At 30.6% G+C, this 12,395-nt stretch overlaps 1 protein-coding gene across 1 annotated transcript in view; it reads left to right on the top strand.

Annotated features, from left to right (window-relative positions):
• LRRIQ1 (leucine rich repeats and IQ motif containing 1) overlaps positions 1–11,700 on the top strand; it is a 189,339-nt gene extending 177,639 nt beyond the window's left edge. Inside the window, exon 28 of the mRNA XM_012740832.3 lies at positions 11,249–11,700. Coding sequence (XP_012596286.2) covers positions 11,249–11,391 — 143 coding nt within the window. The 3' untranslated portion in view covers positions 11,392–11,700. The remainder of the gene's footprint in view (positions 1–11,248) is intronic.
• The last annotated feature ends 695 nt before the right edge of the window (positions 11,701–12,395 follow it).

Below are 12,395 nucleotides of genomic sequence, written 5' to 3'. Positions count from 1 at the left end.
ATACTTCTAAATGACTCTGATCTCAAACACTGTTCAAATTATCTCTAATTACTTTAGCTAAGCACAATCAACTGAGGATGGAAAAAATAACTTTCAAATAATAAAATAATTTTCTAAGTAAAGATCAGAGAATTCCATAATCTGTGAGAAATGATAGCTGTTTTATAAAATCTAGTTGAATTTTAAAAAGCTAGAACTGATTCTAAAACTCAATACACATACTGAAATAGTCTGTTTTAAGAATATTTTACTGTAAATATTGATATTTTAATGTTCTAATACATGTTAAATAAAAAGAGAAAAGATAATTTTCTATTGGGAAGCCACTCAGCATTTCAAAGGATGGCATGTGAAAATGATCCTTTGCTTAATCTATAGCTAGATGTTTACTTTTTAGGAAAAAAATTGCTTATAAAATGAAAATTAAAGACATTAAAGAGGGAACTAGGTATAGACCTACAGGTACAATGTAATTTAATAGTTAGGTTATTTTGAATGTAATTACTAAAGTCTATGAAGTTTTATACAAATCAGTATATTAATGGCCCAAAATTGGAAGCAGATAGAAGGATTGATTCTCTTTTTGAAGATAAGATTAATAATACTTTAAATTCACCCTAAATGGCCAGGCATAATGGCTTATGCCTCTAATCCTAGCATTTTGGGAGGCCAAAGTGGGAGGACCTTTTGAGGCCAGGAGTTCAAGATTAGCCTGAGCAACATAGTGAGACCTCTCTCTTCAAAAAATAGAAAAATTAGCTGGGCATGGTGGTACACACCTGTAGTTTCTGGTACCTGGGAGGCTGAGGCAGGAGGATCCCTGGAGCCCAAGAGTTGAGGTTACTGTGAGCTCTGATGATGCCACTGTACTCTAGCCTGGGAGATAGAGCAAGACACTGTCTCAAAAAAAAAAAAAAAAAAATCACCCTAAATGAATTGTACCTTTGAAGTTATTTGTGGCTGTTTTATTCAACAAACATTTATTGAGCACCTAATATTTATTCTATGTTGTAGATACAATTTCAAATTTAATTAAATATCTAAATTCTAAACTTCTAAAAAATATAGATCAATCTCTGTACCTTATAATTACACTTAATTACAATTGGTATAATTTTTAAAAGTAGAGTTTAAATTTATTTTAAAAAACTAAAAAATATATTTTAATGGCATTTCAAAAAGATAAGTAGTATCTCTTATGTGAAATAGCTTTGGTTTTCTTCTCTGAAAGCATTAATAATAAGCTTCATCCAGTGGCAGAAACATGTTAATGAATTGCAGCATTAATTTTGAAGGTTGTAGAACCCACATCTGTGATCACCAATTGTCTCTTTCCATTCCTACAATAAGGAAACTTATTTGGGTGAGAAGGTTGCATATTCTCCAAAGAGACTCTGCTAAACTTAAGCACTTACAGGGTTCATGGTGGGCCATCCTCCTTAGGAACTTATCTTTAGTAAGTCACAGTTTAAATAACTATTGTCACTGTCCGTAACAATATTCCAAAATAGACTACACATATGGAGGCCATACAATGCTCTCAAAACTAGGAACCCCTGATATCCTTTAAGGAATTATAGCTCTGGTTATGGACTAGCGTTTGTTATTCAAAACAACCTAAGGAACTTTTTCAACACAAAGACTGTGGAGATATTCACACATTATTGTCCCTTGCCAGCCAGAATCACAACATTCTTATCATAGTGTCATATAGTTAGGTAGATAAAACTATGGTTATGTGGTATTTTCATATTACCAAATTTCTTCCTTGGATTATAAATTTATAATTTTACATAAAATACCAGGCCAGGGGCCAGGTGCAGTGGCTCACACCTGTAATCCTAGCACTCTGGGAGGCCAAGGCGGGCGGATTGCTTGAGGTCAGGAGTTCGAAACCAACCTGAGCAAGAGCGAGACCCTGTCTCTACTATAAATAGAAAGAAATTAATTGGCCAAATAATATATATAGAAAAAATTATCCGGGCATGGTGGCACATGCCTGTAGTCCCAGCTACTTGGGAGGCTGAGGCAGCAGGATTGCTTGAGCCCAGGAGTGTGAGGTTGCTGTGAGCTAGGCTGATGCCATGGCACTCACTCTAGCCTGAGCAACAAAGTGAGACTCTGTCTCAAAAAAATAAAAATACCAGGCCAGGAAAATGCAGACAAATTTATAGATTACACACACAAACACACACAGAGAACTTTACCTCCTAATTCTTGGCACATTATCATTTATAGCTACAAGTATACATTACTTCATTTTAATTTATAAATATAGTAATCACTGATGCTTTATCAGATTTATCTGCCATTTTTTTTATGTTATCCTTCAAGTTTTCTGCCACTTGCTAGTAACTTATGTCTGATTTTTCTTTTCCAAGGCTCTTAGATCTCTAATTAGCATGTTGACCATTTTGGCAGTTCTGCTACTTCCTACTGGTCCCTTATATTTCATAACTTAAATTTATTTACAAATAAATGATTTTTTCACTGGATGCTAGAAACATTTTGCATTTAATTTAATTTTTATTGCATATAATGTTGCAAATTGCATAAAAATTATGTTTAATTATGTTCTTGCTTGCATATTTTTCAATATAAACTGAAACTATATATGAAAAACAAATTGATTTTTGATTCAGCTGTCCACTAATTAACTACTATATTACTTTTACTTGTACCTAGACTTTACAAAGTCCAGATAGTTACATAATTCTGATGCATTTTCCTCAGACACTATCTGAAAGAAAATGACATGTATTTTGTATCTATTTTGTGTCTAGTATTTATTCTGTGTTTATTTTTGCAAGGTTCAAAGGAAACATTACTCATTATTGTTATTTTATTAAAGTGTGTGTTCATGTAATAAAGCCCAAATAACTCCAGTATCAGAGTACAATTTGAACAACTTCAGAACTTTTGGTAACATCAAGTTTGCAAAAAACTTGAATAAACAGAGTCAGTGAGATAAGTAAAGAATAAGAAAGTCTGAAACAATTTTTCCTAAAATAATTCATTTTTATTTTTTTCACTTCAGATAGGTCATGGAAATGAAATAATTCTTAAATTTAAAAAAAGTCATGTTGGAGTTATAAGATAGATAAATAGATATAGATACGTAGATAGAGATATGGATATAGATAAAAATATTTCTCTTCTGTTTCCTCACTTATGAAAATTGAAAATTTCAATAGCCTTGTTTTTAATTGATTCTTTTATTCAGTTTCAGTTTCATAGGCCTTATTGCCAGGTAATGAACAGGTCTTCCCATTCAAAGGCATGCAAAAATAGATATCCATCTCACATTTGCTTTCCTAATGATTTTCTTTATGGTACTATAATATTAGAGACATGCTTTATTACTGAATATTAAATAAGACATTGACTTCTTTAAGATAAACCTTACTCAGGTAAAGCCAAGTTTTGACTGTGTTACTATTACTTGGATTTGGGCAAATAATTTGTTTGCATTGCCTCAGTTTTCTTGCTTTTAAAGTATGGGTGGTTTGTTAGGTCTTGACATTTTCTTCCTGAATATTGACAGTTAATTAAACAAACACATTAACACTTCAACCCTTGAAATATTCTAGTAAACAGAACTAGATAATGAAAATTAACTACTATTACACCAAGAACACTTCAGATGGTTAGCAGACTGGTCTAATATAGATTAAATTTAAAAGTCTACTTCTTACCAGAGTAGATACACAATAAATAGTTTTGATCTAATGTCTTTTAACAACTTGACCATTCTTTCTTGCTGACCATTCACAAAGATAAGCAATAGTTTAATTAAACAGTAAACAATGATTTCAGGCATAGTTAAATAAAATAGTTACTAGTAACCACTAAATAATCTTTACAGATCTAAGATAGTAGCTAGTTTGTTTTTTTTGGAGACAGAGTCTCACTCTGTTGCCCAGGCTAGAGTGCCATAGCATCAGCCTAGCTTACAGCAACCTCAAATCCCTGGGCATAAGCGATCCTCCTACCTTAGCTTTCCAAATAGCTGGGACTACAGGTGTGCATGCAACTAATTTTTTCTACTTTTAATAGAAATGGGAACTTACTGTTGCTCAGGCTGCTCTTGAATTCCTGAGCTCAAGAGATCCTCCCGCCTTGACCTCCCAGAGTGCTAGGATTACAGGTGTGAGCCACCGCACTAGCCTGACAGTAGCTAGTTTAATAGCAATTGACATTATCCAAAGAAAGACAAATTTCATCTGTACTTATATGAGAGAAATAGTCAGCTACATTTATTCTTTGTGAAAAACAAATTAACCTTTTGGGGACAGGATCTATGCATGCTATATTGATAATAGGTTAAAGCATCATGCTTCTAACTGTAATATAGTTCTTACTCTTTTTCTTTATGATCATTTTCTTTCTTAAATAAACTTTTACTCTAATTTTTATTTTTATTTTTATTGTCATTTTTGCTTTCAAATCAATTTCTTACACTAGCCAATGTGGTGCAAAAATAAATGGGTATGGTCAAATGTGAAATGCATTTGTCAAATGAGTAAAACTGAAGTGAAATAATATAATAAATCCTCAGGCTAGTCATGTTTATTGTTGCCAAATGTCTCCCTGCTAAGAACTAATAAGCGTGAAAAGGGATAATGAAAGTTTCCATGAAAAATTTTTGGGAAATCTATCCACAAGTCTTCACTATCTGGAAATGTGGAAATAAGTATTTGTTTTATACCAGTTCCATATGAAAACTGTAAAAATGAAAATAAGAAGTAGAGTCAAACACAAAGCAACTACAGTATGATAGTTGCTAATATTTGGCTCACAGAATAAAATTGACAGGAAATTTCCATTGAAAGGGATAGAAGAGTGCCTGCCATGTAATAGACATTAAACAAATATGTGTTGAATAAATGTGTGAATAAAAGGAAGATTTTATTTTTTTTTAATTTCAGCATATTACAGGGGTACACGTTTTGGTTACATAATTTGTTGTACAGTTTGAGTCAAAGTTATAAGAGTACCCTTTTCCCAGTTTGTGTACATTGTACCTGTTAAGTGTAAATTCACTTATCTCCTCGTCCACCCTCCCACTACTTGATTTCCCCTGAATTTTACTTTGTGCACATAAGTGCTGATTGATTATTTCCAATTCAGTACTGAGTATATATGGTGTTTATTTTTCCATTCTTGTGATGCTTCACTTAGAAGGATGGTCTCCATCTCCATCTAAGTTGTTACAGAAGATACTAGATCATCTTTTTTTATGTCTGAATAGTGCTCCATGGTATACATGTACCACATTTTATTAATCCATTCATGTATTGATGGGCACTTGGGTTGTCTCCACATGTTTCCAAATTGTGCTGCTATAAACATTTGAGTGTAGGTGTCTTTTTTTCCTTTGGGTAAATACTTAGTAGTGGGATTGCTAGATGAAATGGTAGTTCTACTTTTAGTTCCTTGAGGTATCCCCATACTACTTTCTATAGAGGTTGTACTAGTTTGCAGTTCTACCAACAGTGTATGTGTGTTCAAAAGCACATGTCTTGTGTGTGTGTGTGTGTATGTGTGTGTGAGAGAGAGACAGAGCCTTGCTCTGTCACCCTGGTATCATCATAGCTCCCTGTAACCTCAAACTCCTGGGCTCAAGTTATTTTTCTGCCTCAGCCTCCCAAGTAGCTGGGACTATAGGCATGTGCCACCACACCAAGCTAATTTTTTCTATTTTTAGTAGAGATAGGGTTTCCCTCTTGCTCAGGCTGGTCTCAAACTCCTGCCCAAGTGATCCTTCGGCCTCAGCCTCCCAGAGTGCTAGGATTACAGGCGTGAGCTTCCGTGACCAGCCTTCAAGGAAGATTTTCAATTAGAGGTTTCAATGAATCCAAGTGATCTTGAAAATCTAATTTGGATTTTAAATATTTATATTCTAAAGGAAACTGCTTAATAATAAGCATTTGGAATTTACTTAAAATGCATATTTTGATAAAAATTTACTGTAGCAAAATTGACTAACATGGGAAAAGTAGGGGTGAGAAGATAATTAGGAGCTGAAATATAGTGTCTTATATAAGAACTAATTTGTTTCAAAGGAGCACACATACCAATCAAGGGCAAAAAATATGCTCTCAATTATTAGCATTATGTATGTATGCCATTATTCTTTAATTAAAAATATCTGTAGATAGTTGTAAATATAAATGAAATTGAATAGAGTCCTAAAGAGGACATTTAAAAAAACGATTAGAAAGTTTGGGAACAGACTCTTCCTAAATTGATAAGAGAAATGGGATTTACATGACCTAATGATTTTCAGAATTCCTTTTAGAGCTAATTGTGTGCAGTAGAGAATGAGGGACCTAGGTAGCTTAGAGATTGTTAAATTTCACTCTTAACTGCTTATTGAGTTACACTTTTGATTATCTAGTCAACTTAGAAGTTTACATACCCAATAGGCATCAACTATTTCAGTGGGAATGCAGAAAACAATAACCAACATCATGTGACATAGTTATCAGTGGAAAGAAAGGTTTCCGTTAACTTAAATAAAGGTCACATGAGAGAAGGCCAATCTAGTTCTAAAACAAATCACAAACCTATTTAGGTTTTATCACCAAAAACAAATTACTCAAATTGAAAAAAAAAAAAAAACAAAAAAAAAAAAAAGGAAAACAATGTAGAACAATATTAATATAAGAACCACAGAATTTAGAGGAGAAAGACAGTATTTTTTGCACCACAATTTTAGTGCCACATTGGAAATATCCTTGTCTGTGCAAACACAGCCACAGGTATCTTTAAGAAGAAATCAACACAGTAGTGTAATAAAAAAACCTGAGAAAACAGTGCATATGATAAGGCAGCCTCAAAGATTCAAATCAAATATGCCTGGCAGATATTATAAAACGTGAATACACAGGCAAAATGCATAAGGAAAAATGTATACATTTATCAAAATAAGATTCCCCACCCTTTATGACATATATTAGTTTTTACGATCATTGCAAATTTATTTCTCCAAATAAACATAGACAAAAATTTGTGTTACATACATGTTGATTTTTTTAAGAAGTATCTTGATTCTTAACAACTATAACAAATACTGTGGATATTTTTGTGGCTATCAAGTGTACTAAGCTAACTGACTTTCTTATATAAACCATCTCTTGAATGTTGAGTAAGAAGACTATGTCATTGTTCAATTGGGATTTTGAGAAACAGCAATTTTATTAATTTTTTTAACTTACAGAACAATTTTTACGCACTGAAAAAACTTGAAAACAACCTCAAAACCCAGCAAAATTACCATATTACATTGAGGAAATCCAAATATGGCATAAATAACCTGTTTGATATTTACTTTATTTTTATTCTAAGTATTAGACTTTGAATTATCTACCTGCAGTTCACTATAATGATGATTATAATTCAAGGTTATAGCAGTGACCTTAAAAAGCAACTGTTATTTGAACATTGTAATATCTATTTCAACCTTAAACTTGCCCAATGCAACTCATTCACAGCACTTAAATTGATATAAATGCTTTGCTGCTAAAAATTTGTTCTGGTCACTTTTATTAAGATGTTGAATTTTTTTTCTCCATGCTTGACTTATGCTGTATCTGCTGTTAAGTAATAAAATATGGGAAGGACTTTGAAATAGTTTCTATATCCAGACACATAGTGTTGAGTATATCAATGAAAATCCAATGACGTATTATGATATACATCATGAGATTTCTATTTTGACCTGTTTAACAGTTTTTTTAAAACATACCAGTAGAGTCATTCAAAGCATTTTGCATATTAAATTACTTATCAAAACACAGCATATATAGACCTTGACATTTGTTAAAGAACCAAGGATTTAACAAGGGAAAAAAATTTTTTTAAGGACCAGAACAAATCTTTAGCAGAACACAGATTATGGAGCAAAGAAGTGACTTCTTGGAAAATAGGGCATACTCATCAAGACTTAGTTTCAGCACATATACTGATTGGTTGATTTCTATGCTCACCTACAAATATGCAGCAGATTGTTGTAAAAAAAAAAAACAACATAAAATCTTTAACAATGTCACAGAAAAGAGAAAACACTGTCAAAGTTCCTTTAGTCATAATTTTTTTTGTTCCAGGAGTCCATCAGTAGGGTTAGCTCTAATATCAATTTTTGAGGCAAGAGTCTCTTGCTATTTTTATTTTCATGAGGGTAAGTAATTTTAGAATGATTATACATTGACTGTTTTAAATTGCTTCTTTATTTTCTTTTTTCATTTCTAGAGTAATTATAGGACAAAGTAATGACTTTGCAATGAATGCCAGTATGTGATTCCTTTAGAGATTTGTTTTACTCCTCGAATTATTTTCTATATACTTAGTGATTTGAGAATTTATATAACAAAAAATCTCTCACTAAATGCAATGAGAGAATAAGCTCTATTGATCACTGCTCTAATTGTTTATTTATACATAGCAGAACTATAAAACTCAAGCTTTTAATCTCACCTAAAATATTGTTTTGACAAAAATCACTATATATTCACTTAAGTGTTTGTTATTTTAGAGGATAATTTTCTATAGCATTTTCATTCTACTTGAAAATATACTTTAAAATTGCTATAAAGCTATCTTGTAATATCACACAATATGCTTTTAAAATTATTTTTAATTATTTGCTAAAGGAATTACACTAAACAATTACACCAACTGTCTTTTAAAATATAGGGTTACATTGTAGATAAGTACAAAAAGATTTAAAGATTCATCAACAGCTTCAAAATAACAAAGACAACAGAACAGTATTAGAGATAAAAATTATACCATATGGCACATTTCTAGTCAACATAAAAATCCTTTAGAATGTAGAAACACTGTTAAGAATGACAGTTTGGTCTAAACAAATCTATGCTTTAATACAATTCATTATATTTCATTTTGAAATAATTATTTTAGAAGTATATAAAATCTATAAATACTTCAATATTTTCTATAAAAAGTTTTACCTTTCTTACATGTTATTTTTCATCTTTGCTAAAAAGCTTATATTAAGAATAAAGCCCGTAATTAATACATCATTATACTAAAACAGTTTCATCGAAAATATTGTTAACCAATAATGAACTATGTTGTTGAATTTAATTTTAAAATACATATTTCTACTTATTACCTTGAATAATCCTTTGAAGGGACTTGATTTAGCTTTCTCTTTTGTAACAAAATATTTGTCAGTGATTTTGAAAATTTGCATACTCTTTTATTAATCTTTATTTTTTATCTAAAATATATGTGAATTGTGAACATGTCCTTAGTAGCTCTTCATTTCTCAGACACCCTGCCCTCCTACACCAGCTCTTGGCCCCAGAATTCTGCCTATACAATGTATTCTCATAAATATGTACTTGTTATCAAGAAATAGTTTATTCATGAAAAAATTTTTACTGCTGGGGCTAGGTGATGGTTTAATATTACTGTTACTGTTTTTTTAAACGGACCGAAGTTGACATTCCATTCTATTATCTGGGGAAAAATATTAAACTAGATCTTTCCAATATATAAATAATAAGTAGAAGAGGGAAAATTTTTAGACACTTTCTGAATGCTTTTTAGACCACTAGTTTATCATCTAGGAAATTATTGCTTTTATGCTTAGTAATATTCTTTTTGCTTGAAAGAGTTACAGTTTCTCAAAGGACTACTGACTGACTTACAGGAAGTAGTTTAACACAGCATAAATCTGGCTCACATTGGAAGTCAAATTCAGTTGGCATCTCTCTTGGTTGTTAGTCTCTACTGAGATTGCCTTCAGGAGTGCCAGCTTTGAAGGTCTCAAAGCTCCTGAGCTATGTTCTGTCTCTAACTCGGCTGCAGACTTGTGCCTTTAGCCATGGGCATTAGCCTCAGGATATTGATCCTGCATATCCTTTCCTAAAACAATAGCTTTTAACTTTTCCCCTGCTTTTTAGTACTGTTCTCTTTGTAAAGGTAAAATATGCTACCTTTATGGAGGTTCACTAACTCCTTTGAATTTGTTTTCTTAATCACAGTTTTAAAATTAAAAACCAAAATGCAATACTCTGTTTTTAAAGAGCTTTTAAATAGAAAATGGACTTTTACAATCAATATTCACCATCATGTTGAACCAAATTTGAAATTACAGAACAATTTCCACAAACGGTCTTATATTTGCTAACTCTTCTATTTGCAAAGATATCTTTTAGATATTTAAAATTCTAGTTGGAAAAGTATTAATCTGAAAAAAATAGATTTTTTTCCCCTTAAACTCTTAAATTTATTTAAGCACAAAAGCATCACAATGGAGAATCATGTGGCTTGAACCTTTGCCTCAATCCTGTGCTGAAGAAGACGTGGAATGCCTCACTCTGCTGCTTTTCTAACCCTTTCCTCACAAATAGAGCCCTGTGCGCTTGCTTAATCCTCAGGAGATTTGAAGCAGATGATCATAATTCTTTAGTAGTATTCTTAATATGGCATCTTGAGGTCTTGCCGAGTAAAACATTCCTAATCTACTATCCATTCTTATGACTACTTGTTTTTAACCTTTAACGCCTTTTTTTATGTCTGTATGGATAATTTCTAACTTTCTGAATATAAATAAAAATCCATTCCATTTCATAGCACCTGTGTACAAAACATTTTCACAGCTCTTTCTACCACTGCAATATAATCAAAAAGGCAATATTCACAATGACCCTGTAATGCATGTGTTATTTCTCTCATTTATAAAATTAAGGCTCAGAAAGGTTGTGACCTGTTCAGAGTCACAAAGCTATGTTTTATGCAGCCAGAATAAAACCCAGGAATATTTTAAGATTTTAGAACAAATACTTGCCATTTTACCAAGAATTCCTTTTTCTGAAGAAGACCTTAATTCAATAGGACTAAGACAAATTTTAACATATGCTTTATTTACAAAAATATAAACAATAATAAAAATTTAAACTACTTATGAAGATAAACAAATATAAATATCTACAAACTTCTTAGTCTTAAAAGTTTCATGGTCTTAAAATACCAAGGACATCTATAGATAGATTTTTAGTCAGTTTCTGTTATGCAACATAACACAATTTATACCAGTCTTTAATTATACATTATTGTTTTGCAAACAAAAATAAACTCAACAAATATATTTTTGTTAAACTTGTTCATAGAATTTAGAAATGCATGTTGTTGACTTAAATATATTTCTTAATTTAAAATATAATTTTACTTGTATCATGTTAAGTGAAAGTGTACATTTAATATCACTGTCTAGGTTGTTCAATTAAGGGGATACTTGCACCAATGATAACAAATACAAGACCTTCTAAAAAAGAACGTATATCATTCCGTGACAATCCTGTACAACTCAGTGGTGGATGGGGAAGTGGCAAAAAGAAGGTGAAAACTTCCAATTAATCCTTCAAGCTTCAGCATTCAAAATATATAACACATAGTTTGTTTTCAAGAAGGCTGGATATCTGGTTATGTTACCAACTGGATACAAGGTTTTCAAGTACTGTATTTAATTTGTTTTATTATATATAATTTACAATTATTATTTTCTTATGAAGTTATTTCCCATCTGTAAAGGAGAGTTTTGCAGTTCTTCCTATGTTCATGTGGAATAACCTCCAGAAAATTAATTCTTGAAATACTGTAATGAAATTTTCATATATAGTTTCTTCTTTAGTTTAAATTTTTATGACACATGTATTCAAGATGGCTTTAGTTACCAATAATAAATTTTAAATACATACATAATAAGAAAATGTAACTATGTTTTATTGACACTGTTTAATGTAGTATTAATGAGTAATTAATATATTAATATACTTTATTCTACCAGATTATTATAATTGAGTATTTCAAAGATAAATTAATACATGAAATAATTCAAAATAAATAATGAAAATGGTCTTTTTAAAATTTTAAATAATCTTAAATAGATTAGATTTATAATATATATAACTATATATAGTTATATATACTTATATATGTATATACATATATACATATATATATAAGTATATATAACTATATATAGTTATATATACGTATATAACTATATATAGTTTTAGCATATGTAATTATAATATATAGTTATAATATATATAACTATAATATATAGTTATATATTCAGTTTAAAATGAAATGAAATATAAATTTAAATATCAATTTGATGAATTGGAATTTTTTCTGTATTTTTTCATTTAGATGTATATTACCCTTATCATTTATGAAGTTACATGTTAATACTGGTGCATTAACATTATTCTACTGACTTAAAAATACTTTTATCATTTTGATTTTTGTTATGTTGCTTTAATTATCATTTAAAAATATTTTCAAAGCTCAAACTTATTTTGCAATATGAATATATTTTCTAAAATTACAGACCAGTTTTATTAAATTCTTACTAT

The sequence above is a fragment of the Microcebus murinus genome, chromosome 10, assembly GCF_040939455.1.
Source record: "Microcebus murinus isolate Inina chromosome 10, M.murinus_Inina_mat1.0, whole genome shotgun sequence".
Taxonomy (NCBI): domain Eukaryota; kingdom Metazoa; phylum Chordata; class Mammalia; order Primates; family Cheirogaleidae; genus Microcebus; species Microcebus murinus.
The sequence above is the reverse complement of the archived record's forward strand: the minus strand, read 5'-3'. Positions and strand labels throughout refer to the sequence as shown.